Source organism: Vicugna pacos, chromosome 4 (genome assembly GCF_048564905.1).
Source record: "Vicugna pacos chromosome 4, VicPac4, whole genome shotgun sequence".
NCBI classification, from domain to species: Eukaryota; Metazoa; Chordata; class Mammalia; order Artiodactyla; family Camelidae; genus Vicugna; species Vicugna pacos.
The window spans coordinates 4,697,533-4,721,205 of record NC_132990.1 but is presented as its reverse complement, the minus strand read 5'-3'; the positions used below and the strand labels follow the sequence as shown (position 1 = coordinate 4,721,205).

The following is a 23,673-nucleotide window of genomic DNA, read 5'->3' as shown; positions in this document are numbered from 1 at the left end:
GATGTGGGACAGCTACAAAAGCTGTAACGTATGTGTAATGAGTGTAACAGAAGAAGAACGAGAGAAAGGAACAGAAGAAATACATGAAACAATAATGACTGAGAATTTTCCCAAATTAATGTCAGACACCAAATTACAATTCCAGGAAGCTCAGAGAACACACAGAGGATAAATGCCAAACCCTATGCCTAGGCATATCATTTTGAAACTACCAAAAAAAGAAAAAAAAAAACAAAGGTAAAGAAAAATCCTGAAAGAAGTCAGAGAGGGGAAAACATCTTAACAGAGGAACAAAAATAAGATTATTTCCAACTTCTCAGGAACCATGCATGCAAGAAGAGAGTAAAATGAAACATATTAAAGTACCGAGAGAAAAAGACTCACCATCTAAAATTCTGTACCTATGAAATTATCCTTCAAAAGTGGAGAAGAAAAAAGGCTTTCTCAGACAAATGAAAATTGAGATTTGTTGCCAGTAGACATGCTTTGAAGGAATGTTGAGAGAAGTTCTTAAGAGAGAAGGAAAATAATATAGGTCAGAAACTCAGGACTACACGAAGAGCTGTGAGGAAGGAATAACTGAAGACAAAATTAAAACCTTAATTTTTACTATTCTTAGTGGATGTAACAGATAACAGTTTGCTCAAAATAATGATAGGAAAAACATATGCAATTATGAATATTTATGTATATATATATATGCTTAAGCATGCTCACATACATGTGAAATCAATGGCAGCAAAGACATAAGGGACAAGAGGGAGGAATCAGGATTATTTTATTATTATGAGGTATTCAACTACCTGTGAAGTGGTATAGTTTTAACTGAAAGTGAATTTGGATTAGCTGTAGATGCATACTGCAAACTCTACAGCAATCAAAAAGATTTTTTAAACAGGTAACAAATACACTAAGAAAGGAGATAAAATGAGATCATATAAAATGCTCAATTAGAACCAAGAAGGGCAGAAAAAGAGTGGAAGACAAAAAGAGGAACAAATAACAAGGATAACAAATATAAAGCAGTAATACATATAATAGATATTAGTCCAACAATAACAATAATTACTTTGAACCTCAATGGTCTAAATGCACAATTAAAAGAGTGAGATTGACAGAGTGGATCAAAACAAAAGACCCAAATATACCCTGTCTACAAGAAACCAATGTTAAATATAAAGACACATGTGGATTAAAACTAAATGGATGGAGAAAAATATACCATACTAACACTAATCAAAAGGAAGCAGGAATAGCTGTATTAATTTCAAACAGAGCAGACTTCAAAGCAAGGAAGCTTATCAGAAATAAAGAAGCTCATTACAAAATGATAAAGGGGTCAATTCTCCAAGAAGATACAACAATCCTTAACTTGTATGTGCCTAACAACAGAATGTCAAATTACGTCAAAAATGTAAAATTAATAGAACTGCGAAGAGAAACAGATTAATTCATTACCATAGTTGGAGACTTCAACATCCATCTATCAGAAATGGACGGATCCATCAGGCAGAAAATCCATAAGGACACAGTTGAATGCAACAAACTGTTAATCAGCTGGATATAACTGCCATCTATAGACTACTTCATCCAATCCCAGCAGAATATATATTCTTTTTAAGTTCACATGGAACATTCATCAAAATAGACCATATTCTGGGCTATAAAACATACCTTAACAAATTTAAAAGAATAGAAATCATACAATGTCTGTCATCAGACACTGTGGAATTAAATTAGAAATCAATAACAAATGGATAACTTGAAAATCCCAAATTATGTGGAGATTTAACAACACACTTCCAAGTAACATATGAATCAAAGAAGAAACCTTCAGAGAAATTTAAAATTATTTTGAGCTAAATGAAAATGAAAACATAACTTACCAAAATTTGTGGAATGCAGTGAAAGCACTGCTTAGAGGAAAATTTATAGCACTGAATACATATTGAGAAAATAAGAAATACCTAAAATGAATAATCTAAGTTTCTAATTCAGGTAACTAGAAAAAGGAGAAATTCAATACACAGTAAAGAAAAAACAGGAATCAGAGCTGAAATAAAACCACAAACAGGAATTCAATACAGAAAATCAGTGAAACCAAAAGCTGGTTGCCAAAAAGACCAATAAAATAAATAAGCGACTAGCCAGGCTAACTGGAAAGTAGGAAAAAAAAAAAAAAGACAGAGGCACAGATTATTAATGTTAGAAATGAAAAAGGAGACATCACTACAGATCTTATAGGTATCAAAAGAATAATAAAGGAGTACTCTAACAACTCTATGCCAACAAATTTGATAACCTAAACAAAATGGACCAATTTCTTGAAAGACACAACCTGCCAAAACTCACACAAGAAGAAATAGACTAAATAAGTAGTCCTATATCTCTTAAAAGAAATTAAATAAACAATTAATAATCCTTTGAAACAGACAGCACCAAACTTAGATGAATTCACTGATGAATTCTACTAAACATTTAAGGAAGAAATTGTATCAATTCTCTACAATCTTTTGTGGAGAATAGAAGCTGAGAGAATACTTCCTAACTCATTCCATGAGGCCAGAATTACACTAATACCAAAAGCAAAGACATTACAAGAAAAGAAAACACAAAGACCAGTATCTGGCGAACACAGATCAAAAAATCTCAATAAAATACTAGCAAACAATCCAACAACCTACAAAAAGAATTAAACATCACAATCAAGTAGAATTTGTCCCAGGTATGCATGGCTGGTCCAACTTTTGAAAAGCAATCAATGTAATTTATCACATCAACAGCCTAAAAAGGAAAACTCACATGATCACATCAATAGATGCAGAAAAAGCACTTGATAAAATCCAAACCCATTCAATACAAAAATTCTCAGTAAACTAGGAATGGAGAGGCACTTCCTCAAATTGACAGAATATCTACAGAATCTTTATAACTAATTTCTTACTTAATAGTAAGAAACTCAAAACTTTGCCCACTAAGGCAAAGATGTCCCCTTGCTCCATGCTTTTTGAATTTCATACTAGAAAGTTCACCTAATGCAGTAAGAACAGAAAAGAAATACACATAACAATACCCTTGAGTTCTGCTGCAGGAACTAAGGCTCCCACCCAGAAGGACGGTAGCTTCAGGACGAGTCCAAGAACCCTGGAGCACCGCCCTGTTACCTCACCACCAACCAGTCAGAAGGAAGCCACACCCTGCAGCCCTCACTCCAAATTTGCCTATAAAAACTCTCCCCTGAAAACCATTGGAGAGTTTGGGTTTTTCAAGCCCGAGCCACCTGTTCTTGCTCGGTCCAGCAATAAATCTCTCTCTGCTCCAAATTCCGAAGTTTCAGTTTGTTTGGCCTCACTAGGCACATGAACTTTTGTTCAATAACTGTGTGTGTGTGTGTGTGTGTGTGTCTGTGTGTGTAACATGCACACAATGGGCTACTATTCAGCCATGAGAATGAAGGAAACCCTTGCTGTGACAGGTTGTGACAACATGGATGGATCTTGAGGGCATTACGTTAAATGAAGTCAGTCAGACAGAGGAGCACAGATACGGTATTACTTTATGTGGAATCTAAAAAAGTTGAACTCATAGAAAGAGACTAGACTGATGGTTCCCAGGGACTGGGGGATGCAGAAAATGGTAAGCTGTTGACCAGAAAGTACAAACTTCTACTTACAGTTTTACCAAACAAAAGATTTTCTTCATATACCTCAACCTAAACAACATATTGTACCAGACTGAATGCAGAAACATATATGAGAACCCAGCTGTATTAAGTCAGATAATACAGAGATTTGCAAAAATGTGAAAACAATGCCACTCTTGTTAGACAGTTTTTTCTTGGAAAAGGTCATTATTTTTTTCATTAAAAAATGCTATTTATATTAACATGTAATCAATTTATTATTACTTTAAAATGAAGTAATATTTTTAAAACTTTTGTTTTCATTTCAAATATGGTAAATATTGATAGATAGAACCCATATTTTTAAAAAAGCTCATTGGGATCCTCAATATTTAGGAGTGCAAAGTGGTACCGAGACCAAAATGTTTGAAAACTGTGTCTCCAACACAGTGACATAGTCTAAGAAAAGGAAAAGCAAAGTTGGATGATTAAGTAAATGGTCATGACTTACAGCAAAAAGGCCTCATTCACAGCATCAAAGAACTCAGGCCAGAGCATTTCCTGAGGTTCCTGTCCATGGTAGGTGAGCAGAGCCTCCACCAGTGGTTCAAAATCTGGCAGAGTAACAAGTGGGACACAAACTCGTGACAGGGACCTTACTCGTTCAGGAGCCATTCTGTGGAATAAATAAAATGAGAAATAATTACCCAAATCTTAGAACCACATGTACTTAAACGCTTGTAAAATCTTTATGCTGAAAAGGTTCATGACAGGTCACTTGCTTTGCCCCTCACATAAAGAGGGCTACCCTAACACCATCTATGAATTCTTACACAGCTCTCTAGGAAGAAAGCCTCTGGCGGCGGTTCTCATTTTAACATCACTCACTGACAGGACTGGCTTAACCATTTACAGGTACCTCCAGCTCACCATGCCCAACAGAACTCTTGAATTCCTTCCCCAAATGTTCTCTTCCTTCTGTGCTCCCAAACCTTGAGGTCCATCCTAGATTCCTCCTTTTCTCTCATGTCCCTGTCTTATCCAGCAGTTAATATCATCAATTCATCAGACTACTACTCTACACTCCAACACTGCCCACTTATTCACCATCACCTCCAGCCCGGGGTAGTTAGGAACCTCCTAACTTTGTCCCTGCTTTTGCCCTCACCCCCACTGTTTATCAACAGAACAGTTCCAGCAACTCTTTAAAAATCCAAATCACTACACTCGTCGGCTCAAAGCTTTGAAATGGCTTCCCATCTCACACGGAAAACAAGCAAAGCCTTGTATTAGCTGCCAAGGCACTCCATCCACAGTAGGGCCCCTCCTGTTTCTCTGGCTTCATCTCCTTCAACTCTTACCCTTGCCCGTTCTGCTCTGGCCTTACCGGCCTCCGACTACTCCAGAAAAGGTCCTATTGTTCACTCTGCCTGGAACACCCGGCTAGTGCCCTCATTTCATAAAAGTCCCAGCTCAAATGTTGCTTTACATAAAGGGGAGAGGGGAGGTTCCCTGACCACTCCATATAAATGTGCTGAGCAATCCAGTAGCAATCAACTACACGTAGCAACTTAAATTTAAATTAATTTGAATGAAATGAATTTTAAAGTCCATTCCTCAATTGCACTAGCTACATATCAAGAGTTCCAACAGCTGCATGAGACTAGTGGTTTACTGTACTGAACAATGCAAATTCACAGGATTTGTCCATTACTGCGGAAAGCTCCAGCAGAGCTTAACATAGCATAAATCCTCTCATCTTGCTGTGTACTTCCTATCTCTCTTCCCGTTTCACGTTCCTTCAGAGAATTTTTCATCACCTGACCTATGATGCATCTGCTTGTTTATTATTCATGGTCTGTTTCTTCCTGCCAGGATACCAGCTCTGGAGGGGCAGGCGCTTTTCCCTCACTCCTCTGTTCGTGGCACGTAGGCACAACTCCTTACTTATAGTTCAAGGAACAGATATTAAATGAATAAATTAATAACTAGAAATCAAGGAAATGGACGTCTAGGATGTATGCTATTAGCTCTTTCTCTAGCATTTTCTCTTTAAATCTCATATATAATCGTAAGTCTAGAAATTTAGCCTTTGCTTTTTTTGGTGAAACACAAATGAAACCATGATAAAGAACATATAGCCGTTCCTCTTTTTTTTTTTAATACTTGCCGTCTATTATTAAAAAACACATGTCTTCTGTAATTTAACATTGCCTCCGTTTAGAGGCACGTAGGCTGTTTCTTATTTTTCGCTATCATCAGTACTGCTGCAGCAGTGTCCCTGCACCTGCCTCTCAAGCCCCCACGTGAGTATCTGCATATTGAGTTGCTTTCCAAAAGACTACCAGTTTACTTTTCTACTCTTGCCACTGATATTATTCTGGATATTTTCATTTCTTATTAATCTAGACAAAAAGTATCCCATTCCTCTCATTTGCATTTTTCTGATAACTTTTGAGACTGATGACTTATGTTTGTTACCCACTTGTATTTCCTTTTCAGTGAATTTATTTTAAAATAGTGCACATTGTCCTATTCATTCATTTAAATAAATATTTTTTGAAACCCTTCCTATATTCGAGGCTGTTTGCGATGGTCATGATACAAAAGCAAAGACAAAGCGTAGTAATGGAAAGAATGAAACGCCAGATGACACCAAGTGCGATGCTGAAAGTTCAGTGCATCAAGGGGTTCAGGAGGGCAGGAATTTACTGAGGGGAGTGTGAAGGCAGAGATCTAAAGGAGGAGTATAAACAAACCATGTTTGTATCCTGGAGAAAAATGTTGTAGACAGGCGTAAAGCAAACACAGAGGCCTGGAGTAGCTGAGTACAACCCAGAGGCCAAGGCAGCAAGACCAGAGGCAATGTTGGAGGGGAGGAGGAAGTCGGGCGTTTTTTTTGTTGTTTAACTTTCCTTACTTTTATCAGACTTACAGATACACCTATCTTACATATCTTTGAAGAGTCAAATAACTCTTCCAAGTTTATGAAAAACAGTAGCTTTTGAAAAAGCACTCCCACTCCCATTTTCTGATTTCAGAGGCAACCACTTTGAAGCCTAACTCATTCTTTAGATACTCAGTACGTTGTTTTTCCTGGGTTCAATGACTATTATTTGGCTTGTTTGCTTCTTTTTTGTTTTTTGGTTTTTTGCACTGCTTATTATTTTAACCCCAAACTCTTATCCACGTATGTAATCTCCTTATAATACATTCAAACATATCTGATATTCTACCATTTCATCTTCTTAAGGGAATTTCTCCTAGAACCTTCTGACCTGTTCCAACCTAGACAGGTTGTTTTTCACTTCCTCTGTTCAGTAATCTTGGGAGCTCCACCCTGGGGATTTCCTTCCCTACTCTCCTGGATCTCACATCTTCTTTTTCCTTGGTTTATTCTTCTTATGTGAGAAAAGGTACATGATGGGTAAAGTACCTGACACCTTTGCATGTCTGGAAATGCCTTTATTTTATTTTCACACTTGATTGATGCTTTGGCCGAGTACGGAATTCTGGTAATTTTCCTAGTGAATTGTGACAGTGTGGGTCTACTGTCTTTTACCTTCTTGAAAAATCCCATGCTATTATGAATCCTGATTCTTTATAGAAGTCTTTTTTTCTTTTTTTTTTTTCTACTTCCTGGAAGCTTTTGGATATTCCTTCTGAAATTTCACATTGATGTGTGCTGGTATGCATTCATTGCTATGCATCGTGATGGACGCTCAGTGGACCTTAAATCAGGAAAGATCTTTTAAATTATTTCTTTGATGATTTTCTACCATTCTTTTCTCTGTTCCTTTTCTGGGAACTCTGATTTTTGGATACTGAACTACAGTTCTCTCTTCTCTTTTCTTTTTTTCATCTCTTGGTCTTTTTGCTCTAGATTGTGAAAGAATTGTCCAATTTTATCTTCCAATCTTTTATTATGTTTTCCATTATCACTCTCTCATTATTAATTTCCAAAAACTGTTCTTTTCACTCTCTGGATATTCTTTTTTAAAAAAAATAGCATCCTGTTCTTGCTTAATGGATATAATATTACCCTTTATTTTAATAGGGATGCTGATACTAATTTATTTTAGATGTTCCTTTCTATAAATAATCTTTTTCTCTATTATTATTGGTTTTTACTTTTCATACTATATGCTTAGTCTGATTTCCTTCAATATCTAGTGAGCACTGCCTGTCAGCATATACTTCAGAGTCAGGCACTAAAAAGCTAGTAGTAACGTGTACATAAGTGGGGAATGCTTACTGTGATCTTCACTATATAGTACAGTAGTTTTTAGACTTTTTGAGTTTCAAACAGCATTAAACTCTTAAAAATTACTGGGAACACCAAATAGCTTTTGTTTCTGAGGTTAATCAATATCGGTATTTATCAAGCTTGAAATGAAAACAGGTATCTAAAATATTTATTAACTCACTAGAAGTAATAATAATAAATCCATTTGATGTTAACATGAATAACCTTTTTTGTTAAATAATACATTTTTAAAAACAAATAAATATTTAATGAAAAGAGTGGCACTCTTTTACATGTTTGCAAATCTCTTTCCTATGTGGCCTGAAAGAAGACAGTTGGACTCTTGTAGTTACTTCTGCATTCAACTTGTTGCAATACATTATTTTGACTGAACTATATGGAGAGTCTAGCCCCACGTAGATATGTAGTTTAAAATGGCAGGAGTATTTTAATAGCCTCTTCACATATTTGCACATATTCCCCTTCGATACTACACACCAAAATTCATCAAGCACTACTCACCCTGCTCCTGGCAAGCCTATCTAGGAATGCTGGTAGAGCTGCCTGCCACAGGTCTAGCGGGTTGGTGATGGGTAACCTCCACCATGATAATGGCTGAAATTAGCCATGATATACTGGCCAAGCATTACCCTGAAAGCTGCAAATCTTCAAATAGACTACAGAGTCTTAACATAGTTACATCAGACAGATTCTGTCCCTAAAATTTTTGTCTAGGTGAAGCAATGGATTCCTGTACTTCCTAATCCACTATCTTCCCTGACATCCCGCTTTGATCACTATATAAAAAAGTTAAAACTTTTCTTACTTTCCTTTTCTTTGTCCTTCTGTACTGTATGCTAGGAGAACTACTCAGCTCAATCTTTGAAGTCAGTGTCCATTACTCAGCTGTATCTCCTATTCAGCCTGTTTACTGAATTTTCTCCCCCTCCTCCACAAGTCCCCTCTTTAGGGAAAAACAGCTTATTTGTATTTCAAGGATTTGACCGTTTCTCTTACTATTCTTAAGACAATTCATTATTCCTTTTTTTTTTTAAATCCATTTACTCATCCTAGGGAAGGCATATAGTTGGTAAATTTGCATTTCCTATTTGTTACATTTGGTTCATTTTTTCTTACGGTGTCAACTTTCTGCGACTATCTGGTGACTTTTATTTGCTCTTTCTGGAATCTGGGGTTCCACATTAGCCTCTCCAAGGAAGCTCTGTTCCGTGCAGCCCCCTCCAGCACTTGTTGGGCGGGTCAGGATGTAGTGCTGGTTGGCGCTGCCAATAAACTCGGGGCATTAGAGCACCCCGAACTGCTGGCAGGTGACAGCCACTTGGTGCTTGTTATCCTCCAAAGGTTTCTTCCTCCTTCTTGTTGGAAACAGGACACCTCTGCTGTCTCTCGTTTGGGGACAGTGGATAAAGAGGAGGAGTGTATGAGGGACTAGCTAGTTGGCTGCTATTACTGCAGTAGTCCGACAAGCATCTTGCTGGCTTCCAGGTACCCCCCTATTCCTTTAATCCACTTGCAAAGTAACCCTTACTGTTTGAAGTAGTCTCTCTTGCTAGCCTTTTTTGGGCTATGATATTTGCCTTAAAAAAATATCCCACTACCTATTATTTTAAGCCTTTCTCATAATTTGTGGGTCATCAAAAGCCTCATTTGCTTTACAGTATTATAATATTTAATTGCTAAAATTCCCCTGTCATTTCTAGAAGTTAGGAGCTTAGTGAATGCTAGGACATTCAGGTGCTCAGTTCATCATCTGATTTAGTTTTTTACATCACATTTTCATTTTAATCTCCTAACTAACTATGGGAGCTGCTATGCCTCATAGGTCTTATACTTTAGTCTTCAGGATCTGTTCATGTTCTCCACGTCGGAGCTACTAAACGTGTGGTGCTTGGAATCAGCAGCATCAGCATCCCTGGGAGTGAGGCCAAGGAATGTGTTTACATTTTTCCAGGGGATTCTTATGCACATTGAAGTCTGAGAAACACTGCTCTACCCTTTAATAGCAGTCCCCGCAACTAGGTATCAATCTCTAATAATAATCTGAATAGTTTATGGAAGCATGATAGAACTGCATTTAAGGTTTACATTTTTATTAATTCCTATGAATTATTAGTTGAGCTGTATTATTTTCTTGATAATCAACAGTAAAGTTTTCAAAAAGATAATTTTTTTGTTGAACTACACAACGATTTCTTATGTGTGAACACTGTCTTTTCTCCTCAAATATTCACCCTTTCTAAAACTAACTTATTCTTTACCACTTTCTGAAATGATTGAGGTCTCTTCCATAGCATTTTATCTTCCACAGTCCTCTAACATCTTTCTCTAACTCACCATCTAGGTGGTTTTAGACCTAAAATTAATTCATGTGTTTTTGAGTGCATCTTCTAAGTTAACAAAAAGATATATTTAGCCTGAGTTGTAAAAAACACACACACACACACACACAAAACCTTACATTTTGGGGATATACAAGCTCAGTGGGTAGGATAAGGGAGGAGAAAGTTGTTGTGTTTGTGTGTGCTTTTCTGTTTGTATACTTTGGGGGCTGGTATAGCTCAGTGGTAGAGCACATGCTTAGCAAGCATGAGGTCCTGTATTCAATCCCCAAATACGTCTGTTAAAAAAAGAAAAAAGGAGCTTGTTTATATATTTTGCAAAGAGTAAGGACTCTATGAATGTTTGAGAAGTTAAAAAGTACACCTGGGAGTTACATGCATTCATAATAAATCCAGAACTCTGAAATACAGGAGGAGGGAAACGGTGATCTTGCCCTCTTACAGCCTAGACTCATCAGTCCTCCTCTGTAAAAGACCTGTAAGTACAACTTTCCTCTCATTATCTTAAGAGAAAGGCTGATGGGTCAGAGACTATCACTGGTGACTGGGTGGGTGAAAGAGATGACCTCAGCATGCAGGGCATTTATCAAGTACTGGCGCTTATGGGCTGCAGACTGTATCTCAACCAGGCTGAAAAAAGTCCAAGATTACTTTCCTGAAAAATTCTAAAGTTTCATTTAAACAGGTAGCTCTTGGTTCTACCAAAATGCAAGCAGGCCAAGTGAGTCTGCTGAAAAGCTTCAAAGTGCTCGCAGCCTTCAAGGCTCCCTCTTTTGGCGGAAGATTGCCAGAGCATGAAAATCCAACTTCGGTCGGAGTTACGCAATACTTTCCAGACTGCATTACACTAAGCATTAGGTCTTGACTGATTGCCAGGGCAGCCCTTCCAAATGATTTTTGCACAAGAACTCAGCTGCAGGAGGCTCAATGGTAACCACGTACTGCTGGAGACATCCTTCCATGTGGTTGTACTGTAGTTTCCAAACCATCTGCAGCAATCCATGGAACTACAAGATAAACTGATGATGCTCACAAAGTCCAGAATGTGGCTCCTTCTAGACAGTTTGTAGCAAAGAGCAAGAGATTTTAAACATTCTGTCACTAAACTGTTGATTTTACTTGGTGGCAAGTGAAACTCTATTTAAAGTACTGTGACAAGACCATTTATCAGGCCTCTAAAAATAATGCAAAAGGGAACCAAACAGATTTTCCTATTTTATTTCCTTTTGTTCCTCTGACAATTTATACATTGAGGTTATTAGATTAATTTCTATATCTTCTATGAGGCTTTTGAACCTTTTGAAATGAACTTTAAACATTCAAGTGGCAAAAAGGAAGAAAAATGTAGAAACCTCTATAAAAAAAAACAAACCACAGAGAAAAGCAGTAGAGCAAGTTTGAGAGGCTTTGGGTTGTCTGAACATTTTAAGTCATACTAGTAGAAGGAAAATAATGATAAAATCCAAATTTCATAAATAATAGGAATATCTGGATTCAAGTACCTGAAAGTATCTCGCCTATTATGCTGTATTCAACTTCTTTTTACTGTTAAATCTTAAAAATGGATAGATAACTTCAGATATACTGTAGGAAAAACTTGCATATTACTATGATACACATTTTGAGTATTAAAATAACTTGTGACAGCAACATCTATAATGGCTCCAGCATGTTTGGCAGCTCTTTCAAATGTTATCATAATGCCATTCCACTAAACTGATTCTGTGAAATCAGTTTCTACTTAAGAGAACACACTTGTTTGAATTCATAATTCACTAGAAAATTGTGGACTTAAGAGTTCTGAGTCTCACACAAGGTTTTAGGGACCCAGGTTCTCTAATGGATGAAGAACAGAACTTCCTGGTTTTAGGTCTTAAAAGCAGAATTTTCAAAGCTCATAAAGAGACTCAAAAAGTATGCTGGTATCAAATTCCTTTTTAAATTCAATCTTCTGGTAAGTATAAATGAACCTAATCCAACAGATTGAATTTCCCTAAAAACTCAACACATTCAGAAAAATATCCACAAGAAATTTCTCTTGTTGAATTCCAACTTTCTGAAAAGGAAAAAACAAAAAACAAAAAACAAAACTCCATAGAAAATATCATTCAGCAGAGCAAATTAGGAATGTATCAGACGTGTCAGTGTCCACTGGACATTCTATTAAGCACAGGCATCTCATATTCTCAGTAAATTCAGTTAAGGATTTTACTATTTAAATCATAGGTTTGCCTTGACTAAGAATGCCCTAAACTACTAACCAAATTAACCACCATTTATCCTTGCTGCTACTGCCAGCTGGGGTACCAGCATGACATCCTTCAGTGGACTTTGCTTTGCACAGGCAATTTGTCCACATTATTAAAAAAAAATCCTTAATGAAGAAATAGTCACGAATTTAGAAATGAACCTGCCCACAAAATGGCTCAGTCTGACACAAATGGAAGTTTCTGAGCTATAAAGAGAAGATCTGCTAACATCTTCCAGCAGGACCTCCTGACTGTGGTCAACAGAGTTTAGATACTTTTCTGAACTACTGTCTTCTCCTGTCCAAGGGTGAGAAAATAAAAAGCACAAATAATTCTGAGAAAAAAGTCTAAAGAGATCAGTATAATTAATAATAAGTAGACTTCAAAAAGACGTAAATAAAGGGAAAAAATACTGCAGAGAGGAACACATTAAGGCTGGTTAAAGAGAGTTTTGTATGCTCTTGTGTTGCTGCCTACAGTCCTTCTGTTTCAACTTGAAAAATTCCCTTTAACAATTCCTAAGACAAGTCTAGTGGTGATGAACTCCCTCAGCTTTTGTTTATCCAGGAAGGTCTTAATTTCTCATTCATTTTTGGAGGATATCTGGCAGAACATAATCATATTGTTTGGCAGGTTTTTACGTTTAGCACTTTGAATATGTCATCCCACTCCCTTCTGGCCTTAATGTGTCTGCTGAGTAATCCGCTGATGATCTTTTGGGAGCTTCCTTGTGATGAGTTGTTTTTTCCTTGCTGCTGTCAACATTCTCTGTCTTTCACTTCTTTGCCAGCAACTCCCTGTCTTTGACTTTTGACAGTTTGATTACAAGAAGATTTGGTGTGGGCCTTTTTGGTTCATCTTAAAGTTATTTAAGCTTCTTGAATTTGGATGCCCAATTCCTTCCTCAGACTGAGTAAGCTGCGCTTTTCTTTCTCTCTTCTACTTCTGGGACTCCCACAATGCATAAAATTGTTCTACTTGACGATGCACCATAAGTTCTTAGGCTTAATTTTCTTTTCTTTATTCATTTTTTTTATTCCCCTAATTTAGTAATTTCAAAGAACACATCTTCAAGTTAAGTGCTTGATAAAATCTACTGCCGAACCCTTCCTTTGTTTTTTTCAAGTCAACTATTGTATTCTTCAGCTCCAGAATATGTTTGGTTGTATTTCAATGATTTCTCTTTGTTGATATTCCCATTTTGTTCTTGCATCATTTTTCTGATTTTGTTTAGTTGTTTATCGGTATTCTATTGTGATGCACTGAGCCCCTTTAGAAAGATTATTCTGAATTCTTTGCCAAGGAATTCATAGACCTCCGTTTCTCTAGGGTGGGTTTATGGAGATTATTTTTGTTCCTTTGATTGGGCCATGTTTTTCTGTTTCCTTGTGTGCCGCCTTATTTTTTGTTGTGTTTTGTGGATTTGAAGAAAGTCACCTCTCCCAGTCTTCATGGACTGGCTCTGTACAGAGGAAGACTTCCACTAATCAACCTGGCTAGGGAGCCTGGGGATCCTTCAAACATTTTCTGGGGATGCCTCTTCTCTGGGCTTGTGCACAAAATTTCCCAATTAGACAACTTTGCCAGTTTCTTTTTCAGGAGCATATGATCTCATCCCTCTAGTGTTTAACTGTGGTACTGCAGGTTCTCTGATGCTGCAACAAGCCACTAAGCTCTCTTGTTCTGTGTAGCCTCCCACACATCCAAAGTATGCTGGTTCTGTTATTGTTTTCAAGTCTGGGAAGACTGAAACCAATCTCTAGGGTAGCCCATTCAAAAGTTAGAACATTGCAAGCACATTCCACTCTTCTCTTCCCACCCTCCCACCCTAAAAGAGAAGTTGTGAGTTGGGTACTGTATAATAATCACATTGACCTGAGTCAACCTGTCTGTGGCACTGACAGTTCTCTGGTGCTGTAAAAAGCAGCTGAGCTCTCTTCAACACTCCACAGGTCCCAGTCATTGAAAATGTGCAGACTCCCTGTCAGCGGTCAGAGTCAAGCAAGACAGACGGCAATCTCTCAGGTAACCCTCCAAAAGCCAGAACACTGGACACATTCCACTCTCTGCTTGACTTTGAAATTGCCAGGGGTATTGTGACTCTGTAATTGGTTTCTGAAATTCTCATAAGGGCTCTTTGGGTCATATACTACTGTTAAGTCACCATCTCTGTGAGGGAATACTTGTTCCTTGACTGGGAATTTCCTACTCTGCCATTTTGCTGACATCCCTCCTGAAGAATTTTTTTTTAATGTTTATTATTTATTATGATTGATTTGTAGGAGGTGTCTGTATAGTTTACATGCAAATCATTTGCTGTTTTATAAGTTGCAAATATCTTCTAAGTCTGGCTGGTCTTTTCCATTTGTTAATAGCCTTTTTGTTTATTTTTGTTCATTCTTCGCTGCGTTTTAAAAAAATTATCAACTTCACAAATGTTGGGAGTTTGGTGTAGGGCATCCTATGGCATCCTATTGGTGTAGGGCATACAGATTGCATCCTATTGATTTTTTAAGTCCCTTTCAATAATTTTTAATTCTATTATTTAAAATATCCATTATTCAACATTCACCTTAAGGCTAAATCAAAGTCTTTCCCTGATGTGTAAATGATTGTAAATGCTTTCCATGCACTCTAGGGGTTCTTATTACTTTTTAAGGTATACTTTATACGCCACAAAATGCACCTATTTGAAATGTACTATTCAAAGATTTTGAACAAATTGCTGAGTTGGACAACTACCATTATTATCCACTTTCAGGACATTTCCATCACCTCAAGATCTTTTGTGCTAATTTGGACACAAAATTAACTGTTCCTACCTCTAGCTTCAGGAAACAACTAATCTACTTTCTGTCTTCATAGTATAATGTGTCTACTCTGAACATTCGATAAAAATGGAATCATACAATATGTAGTCTTTCATGACTGGCTTTTTTCATTAAGCATAATGCTTTTGAGGTTCACACATGTTATAGCATAAATCAGTTGTTCCTTTTTTACTGAGGAACAGTATTCTATTGTATGAGCATACCATATTTTGTTCTTCCTTTCATGAGCTGATGGATATCTGGGTTGCTTCCATTTTTTGTCCATTATGAATAATGCCAGTATGAACATTCCTATACAAGTATTTATGTGCTTCTTAGCCATTGTATATATATATTTTTTGATGACCTGTATTCCAATCTTTTGCCTATTTTTTAACCAGGTTATTTTATTTGTCTTCTTATTACTGGGTCTTGTGTATATTCTAGATATAAGCCCCTTATCAGATATATGATTTGAAAATATTTTCTCACAGTCTATGACCTGTCTTTTCATTTTTTTTAATAGTGATAAAAGATGAATTTTTATTTGTTTATGCATTCACTTGTAGATGGTTCTTTGGATTGTTTCTGGTTTTGAACACTCAAGCAGCTATGAATATTTATATAGAAATAATTGTGAATATCTATTTTTTCATTTGTCATGAGTTAATATTCAACAGTGGAACTGGTGGGTTGAATGGTAAGTGTATGTTTAACTTTATACTAAACCACACTGTTTACCAGAGTGGTCATACCACTGACACTTTTAAAAACAGTGTCTGAAAAATCCGGTAGTTCCATATCCTCTCCAACACATGCTAATGTGAGTGTTTTCAATTTTAGTCATTTGAAGGGGGTGTACAGCGGTATCACATTTTTTTTTTCTTCTTTTTTTTTTCACTGTGGTAAAACATACATAATAGTTATCATTTAAACCATTTATAAGTGGTAACCACTCCATGGCTATCCATTCACCCGCTGTGTAACCATCACCATAGTCTATACCCAAAGCTTTTTTTAATTACTCCCAACATAAACTATGTACCCATTAAATAATAACTCCATTCCCTCAGGCCCCCAATAACCTCTATTCTGTTTTCTGTCTCTATGAATTTGCCTATTCTAGGTACCTCATATAAGTGAAATCATACAGTATTTGTCCTTCTCTGTCTGGTCTATTTCACCAAACATGTTTTCAAGGTTCATCCATGTTCTTGCATATACAAAAATTTTATTCCTTTTTATGGCTAAATTGTATTCTTTTATCTTTATAAACCACATTTTGTTTATCCAATTCTGCTGATGGACACTGGGTTCTTTCCACCTTTTAGCTATTGTGAATAATATTGCTATGAACATTGGTTTACAGACACCTTTTCTAATCCTTGCTTTCAGTTTTTTTGTTTGCTTGTTTGTTTTTTTAAATATATACCAAGGAGTGGAATTGCTAGGCCTTACGGTAATTCTATGTTTAACTTTCTGAGGAACTGCCAAACTGTTTTCCAAGGGGCTGCACCATTTTACATTCTCATTAGCAATGTAAAATGGTTCACTTTCCACTTTTGCGTGTTCATTTTTAAAATGATAGCCATCCTGCTAGGGGTGATGCAGCATCTCACTGTGATTTTAATTTGCATTCCCATAATAATTAGTAATTGTAAGCATCGTTTTATGTGCTTACTCACCAGTTGTATATCTTTTGGAGTAATGTCTAATCAAGTCTCTTGCTCATTTTTGAACTGAGTTTTTTGTTGTTGTTGAGTTTTAGGAGTTCTTCATATATTCTGGATGTTAATCCCTTATCAGATATATCATTTCCAAATGTGTCCACTCAAATAGCAGGCACTGTATTTTGCTTTCTTGATAATAGTCAATGATTCATAAAGTTCTTAATTTTAATGAAATCCAGTTTATCTACTTTTTCTATGCTGCTTGTGCTCTTGGTGTCACATTCAGAATATCCCTGCCAAATCGAATGTCATGAAGATTCTCTCCAGTGTTGTCATCTAAGAGTTTTATAGTTTACTTTAAGGAATGAAATGCAAAGTACGCCTAAAGGCTGAGGGCAAAGACCATTTCTGACAGAGCTTTTACTGGCAATCGCTTATCAGAAAAAAAAAAATCACAAATTCCCTCAGTCTCCAGCTTCTCTTAACGATTTGTTAAAAATGAAATGCTCACCAACAGAAACAAGTTTGAATTCCTTCACGCAGTGAAGAAACATTCTGTAATGTGATTAACTGCCTTTTAATTAGTCAGAATCTATTTGATTTGTTTAGTCTAGATTTTGGAATATTATGGTTCTTAGAACAGGTCATTTGTGCACATCAAATATCTGTTGCCTTCTAAATACTTTGATATTGTGTGATATACCCTCACATGAGCTGTGCACCTCTTTCTTTTGTGTTCCATACTGAATATGTGGGGCTTTTTACTCAATGGGTGCACAAGAGACACTGCATGAGCTACTGACCTATCGGAGTTCAGACAAGAGTAATTTTTTAAAGTTTGATAAAACTCACCAACTTGCCATGTATCCCATGAAAACAATCCCTCCACACAGAATGTAACCATAACTATGAACATGCATTTCCTAAGAATTATAAAATTTTTCTCTCATAACCAAACCGATACATTGTGAAACCTGAGAAGGGGGATGTTTAGTTTAACACCTACCGACTTTGAGTGTTAAATCCATTAAGATGATTCTCTCTGAGTTCAGACACTAACGATAAAACCATCTGTAAAACAAAATCAGTTGCAGGTTAGCTCACACTGCAAACAGGATTACATCAGTTCTGTTTTTGTTGGTGTGAGTGATATTTCCGCTGAGATTCCCCACTCTCCTCCCCCACCAACCGTCTCCTTGTTTTACTTTGTCAAAGTAAAAAGAGAGCAGTGCCAAGTCACATTTACTAATAATCTGGATTTTATGTTTAATGTCTGTTACTCTCTATTTCTATCTAAGCAAATAAGTAATAGACAAGTCATTAATTTCCCCCAAATTAAAACCAAATCTGTTCAAAATAAAACCACATTAAAGTTGGTTTACTTTTTTCTTTCTTAACTTAGTTCCTTATTTTAAAAACGCTATTTATGTATAAAGCTTCCAAAAGACAATAGTTACCAAATATTAAAAATCTCATGACATTTCTAGAATAGCTACGTTAAGATCATAAATTAAAATTTCTTGAATTTGGCTAAATTTAAGGCAAAAGAAAACACAGCTTTAACACTAGGACGTAAATATAAATACTATTTACAAGGTTGTTACTTATTGAATATTTTGCTTTAACATAAAATTCCTTTCAGGTTATTTTTAAATACAAAATTTGTCCAACAGTAAAAGGCTGTGTTTATATTGGTTAAGGAAATCTCTCCTCCCCAAAATCTCTAAGAGAATAAATGAGATATGTTAGGAGGCAGAAGTTGGTTGATTTAGAATAACATCCCCTGGTTTCCTTCTTCTTTCTCATAATCTCCCATCTCACATTTTTTCCTTACATGGCCATAAGTCCGTCCAAGGTAAGAAGAGATAAACACAGAAAAGTTAAACATCTCTCCTGGAGGAGTGAAATATTTCCATTTACCTTTTTGGCTGATGGTACATTAAGCAATGAAAATTTCAATACTAATAAATTTAAAATACTCACATTTTTAAGTAAACCAGGATAGTAATCTGCGGGTGCATACCCAAGACCTTGAGTAAAAAGATCAACTTCTTTTATATCAGATCTGAATGCCGCAAGTATACGAGATAACAGCCCCTAAAAAACATAAACAGAGAAAAAGGTCTCAAGAATGAACGTTAGTGCCCATTATGTACAATGCCTAGAATCTGAGTAATATGTAAATGGGGTAGTCTCTATGAAACGAATAATCTTAACTTGTCCAAATACCCAGTTCACTTTGATTCAGTTACATAGAAGAAATGTCAGTGATAAACTTATTAAAAATAAGTAAATTTAAACAAACATTAAAGGTAAAAGATATATAACAAATGATTAACCACATTAAGAATGTGATCTTTACTGTTTCTAAACTCAGTAAAATATTTTTATCAGAGTAGAAATGATAATTTAATACATAATAAGGAATACACCACAAATCACTAAGGAAAGGAAAGCTTATGCAATAAATGGTGTTAGGAAAATTAGTTTAAAAAATAGATTCTTATCTTATGTTACTTACCAAAATGTACTTGAATTTACTGTAAATTGAAGAGATCATTGTAAAAATAAAATAATAAGAAAGAAGAAAATACAAATACTTTTCACATGTCTGGATGGGGAAGAACTTTATAAACTAAAAATCAAGGAAGCAAATCATCATTTGTTCAAAAACAAAAAAACAATAAAAAAAAACCCTTGTGTTATTCAGAAAATAATATAAGCAAAAATAGGGAGAATATTTACAACAGATAATATGGACACCTGGAAACAAATTAGTGTGCAAAATATCACATGACAAATACTAAGAGAATAAAAAGGGGTATGAACAGATAATTCATAAAACCAAATACAAATGCCCAAGAAACACATGGATAGATGCTCATCCTCATAATCAAAAAGGGTAAATTTAAACATCAACATATCATTTTTCACTCAATGAATTAAAGATTTTTACGGACATGATTACTTAATGGTAATCTGGGTTCTCTGAAACAGGTACTCTGTGTGAGCTACTGGAAAAATACAAATGGGTGTCCATACATTGGTGCTGCTGTGAACTGCACTAAGGCCCCCACAGAGAGTGAGTGTGTGAAACACAGCCCATAACCCACCCCTACTAAGGTTGACTGCCAGCACCATGTCTGTCTGGAGGTTTGTAACCTGAAGACACCATACAGAAAACTTGAGAATGTATAGTAAAGGTTTTAAAAAGCATTCAGAACTTTGAACAGATCTGGCATACACTGAAGGAAATAAATCAAATATGAAGATGTTCACTACAGTGTTATTATTTCTCATAGTGAAAAATGTGTAACAGCAGGGGATGATTAATTTATAATACCCTCTGAACAGTGGTTCATTATAAGCTATTAAAATGCTTGTGAAGAATTTGATGGCATTTTAAATGGTTATATTGTAACATTAAATGAAGATGCAAAATTGTATACAAAGAAATGATCTCATCAATATAAAAGTAATTCAAACACAGGAATGAAAAAATAATTAAAAGAAAATATCACCAAATGTTAACAGTCTCTGGGATGCTGCTATTATTGGTACATATACTTTTGTTTCTTTCTACTTCAGTACATTTTCCAATTTTCTATATGTGTATGCACTACTTTTCAATCAGGAAAAAAATCTTTACTTTTTGAAAGTGTTATTTGGAAATACTTTACATTTTAATAACAGCTTTATTGAGATATAATCATATACCACAAAATTGATCCTTCTAAAGTGTAAAACCCATTGGTTTTTAGTATACTAAAGGCGAGAGTCATTTTACCTTTTTCTTTTTTAAAGTCTTGCACTGTATTTTGTGAGTACACACTACAAGATAAAATGAATTTGTATAAATGTGTGTGAGTTCGTATACAAATACCTAGGGCAGTCAGATCTAGGGAGGAGACCACATCACCTCGGTCAAGGGTTGGCCCCACTAGACTGGGACAACAAACACACCAGGAATAACAAGGGTGCACAGCACTAATCCATCATGGCTTCGTGGCATTCATTTACATTTTATCATAAACTATTTCACATATTCAAAAGATATAAAATAATATGACAAATTTTGCCCACCATGGAATTTAATGAAGCATTAGAAACACAGAGGAAGACTTCCGCGCCGTCCCTCCTCTTCCTCGCTACAGTTCACAGCGGTCCGTCTTCGGAGGTAAACTCTACCCTTGCCTGGTCTGCACCCCTCCGTGTAGATCACGCTGCCTTCTCCCTGTGAGCTCAGACTTGCCTCACACCCTCAAAACAGAACTCCAGGCAACAATACTAAGCAATATAGGTTGAAACCATCTGTCCCTACCTGAGATTCTATCTATTGTTCTCAAAGTAGAATTCACAGTAAGTTAACAAAGTAACATGGAAACACTACTACTCAGTAGAAGATATTCATGATTTAAAAAAAAAAATTCAGCAACATGCATATGATTTACAAAATTGAAACCACCAGAGAGGGAGAAAAACAGGAAGTTTACAGAGTTAAAGAGAACTTTTTTAAAATAAGGTACAAGATAATGAAAAGGCTCCTTGTAGAGTGAAGAAAAGTCTGGGTGGAAGCCACCTGCATATATTTGCCCTTTTTCCCTTTCAGGTCAAAGCCGTCCTTTATAAATGCAGAAAGCAAACTGGAGCTAACAAGAGCCCCTGGAGAGTTCATGTCCCAGTTATTTTCAAACACCAAGTGCAATCTGGGGGATCAAGCAGTTGCGGCAGAGCCAGGGGAGGTAAGTAACAGCCAGTGTGCGTCCTTTGAGGGGTGGGGTTTACTGGTGGATTCTGCTTAGTTCACCACAGCAAGCAGCACACGCGGCGCCCTCAGCAAGTGGAGAGTGGGACCCGACTGCCTGTGTAGGTGCAATGTAGGTGATCTGGTGAAGGAAGGCCCGGCCACATCCATGCCAGACCAGGCGGGGGAGGGAAGAGGCCCAGGTTCCTTATTTGGAAACTAAGCGACCAACGGCTCAGCCAGAAGCAGTCTGGGTTTTTCACAGAGGTCAGTCTGATGCTAGATAGAGGGAGGGTAGCACTGCAAGTGCTTGACTTTGTCACCAGACTTCGGCATTCCACCTGACAAACACTTAGAGCTCGTACATGCACACGCTGGGAGCTGTTCTAACGATTTACAAGTAGCAACTCATTTAATCCCCACGGCCTATGGGGTAAGTTTTATTACTGAATCTGTGTCATAGGTCAGGAAACTGAGATGCAACCAAGTAAGTAACGTGCCGAAGGCTGGTTACCTGCTCTGTGGCCAGCCCTTCTAAGGAATCTCCCTGTATGCACTCGCCAAGGAAGCAGCTGGAATAGTTTAACAATGCAAATCTGACTGGTATTCAGCTTAAGACCCTCTATGGCTCCCAGTAACTCTTACATGGTGAAGCCCAAACTTCCCCCAAAGCAATGAAGCTTGGCCCCACCGGCTTTGCAGCCGTGCCTAGGGCTGACCTTCTCTCACTAGCCTGTCTGGGGCTCCCAAGGCTCTCTGACCCCTTTAGTGTGTTCTAGCCCCTCTGCCAAGAAGGCTCTTCTAGCTCATTTACCTGGTTAAGTGTTCACTTCCTGAGGGAATTCTAACAAGCATGACAGCTAGAGTTTTCTGAGTGCTTAGCATGTGTGAAGCACTGGGCTAAGTTCTGTAAGCATGGTATCTGACTTAAAATCCCACAAATTCAGTTACTGATAAAATTCAATTAAGCAAAGTTTCAATGAAGCCACCTATAAAACTGCTATCATAATTCACATAATTGACTCTTCAAAAATTACAGCCTGAAGTACTGCAGACCCAGTTGGGATGGAAAATATCGCAGTGTATGGACGATAGAAGAGAATCCGCTTTAAGGCAGTCAGTTAACGGTCAGTTAAAACTGCAGGTCTTAAGAAAAACCATGTAAAGGCTTTCCCCTGCAATCCAGTGCCGCCCAGAAGCACTCATGTCCTGGGTGTTGGACCAGTGCATGGAGGCTAGCTTCCCAAAACTGCATGAGTCACCCTGGTAGTTTGAGTCAATGAAAGTGTAAAAAAAAAAAAAAAACTAGGATATTCAATAGATTCAGAGTGTGTGATCGAAGACTGTAAAAAATACTCCTGAGTAATGGTTAAAATAACCATAAACAGGTCCCTAGAGAGTATTTATAACGCCTGTCTTACACAAGCTGACTCTAACACTTAAGGTCTTGAAAACATGAAAATAACTTAACCGGCAGACCTGTCCTGGCCTAGATTTCTGTATGATATGGTTAGAAACTGGTTTTTTAAAAATTAGATGCTATAAAGATTAGTTCACCACCCCACCTCCCGCTCTGTTTAAAGAAAGGAAAAAGAAAAACCACCCTATACCTTAATACTCAGCACTGGCAAGGATGTGGTCGGAGGGGCGCCCATTGCTGCTGGGAGCACAGATTTGTAAAGCCTTTCTGGGAAGTCACTTGATGATATATAACCAAAGCATTAAAGTTCATATCCTTTAACCCAGTAATTTAATTTCCAAGAATATATCTTAAGGAAAGATTTAGGTTCACAGCAGCATTTCTTATAACAGTGAAAAACTAGAAGCAACCAGAGTACCCAACAGCACTGAACTGGCTGAACTCATCATGGCTTATCCAACAGCATGAATCATATTTAAAAAGATACTTAATGACATAGGAAAAGACAATGTAACATTAACTTGAAGATTCATGTGTAAAAATTGAATGTTC

At 36.8% G+C, this 23,673-nt stretch overlaps 1 protein-coding gene across 6 annotated transcripts in view; it reads right to left on the bottom strand.

The window, feature by feature from the left end:
* The window catches only part of FANCC (FA complementation group C), a 183,718-nt gene that overhangs the window by 42,772 nt on the left and 117,273 nt on the right, over positions 1 to 23,673 (bottom strand). For 5 of the 6 annotated variants that reach the window (XM_072959173.1, XM_072959174.1, XM_072959172.1 and 2 more), the window contains 3 exons: positions 18,941 to 19,054; positions 17,964 to 18,028; positions 4,134 to 4,298 (listed from right to left, as the gene is read on the bottom strand). In XM_072959173.1, coding sequence (XP_072815274.1) covers positions 4,134 to 4,298; positions 17,964 to 18,028; positions 18,941 to 19,054 — 344 coding nt within the window. Of the gene's footprint in view, positions 1 to 4,133; positions 4,299 to 17,963; positions 18,029 to 18,940; positions 19,055 to 21,040; positions 21,139 to 23,673 lie in introns of those variants that run through there. The other variant, XM_072959177.1, reaches the window with a different exon arrangement.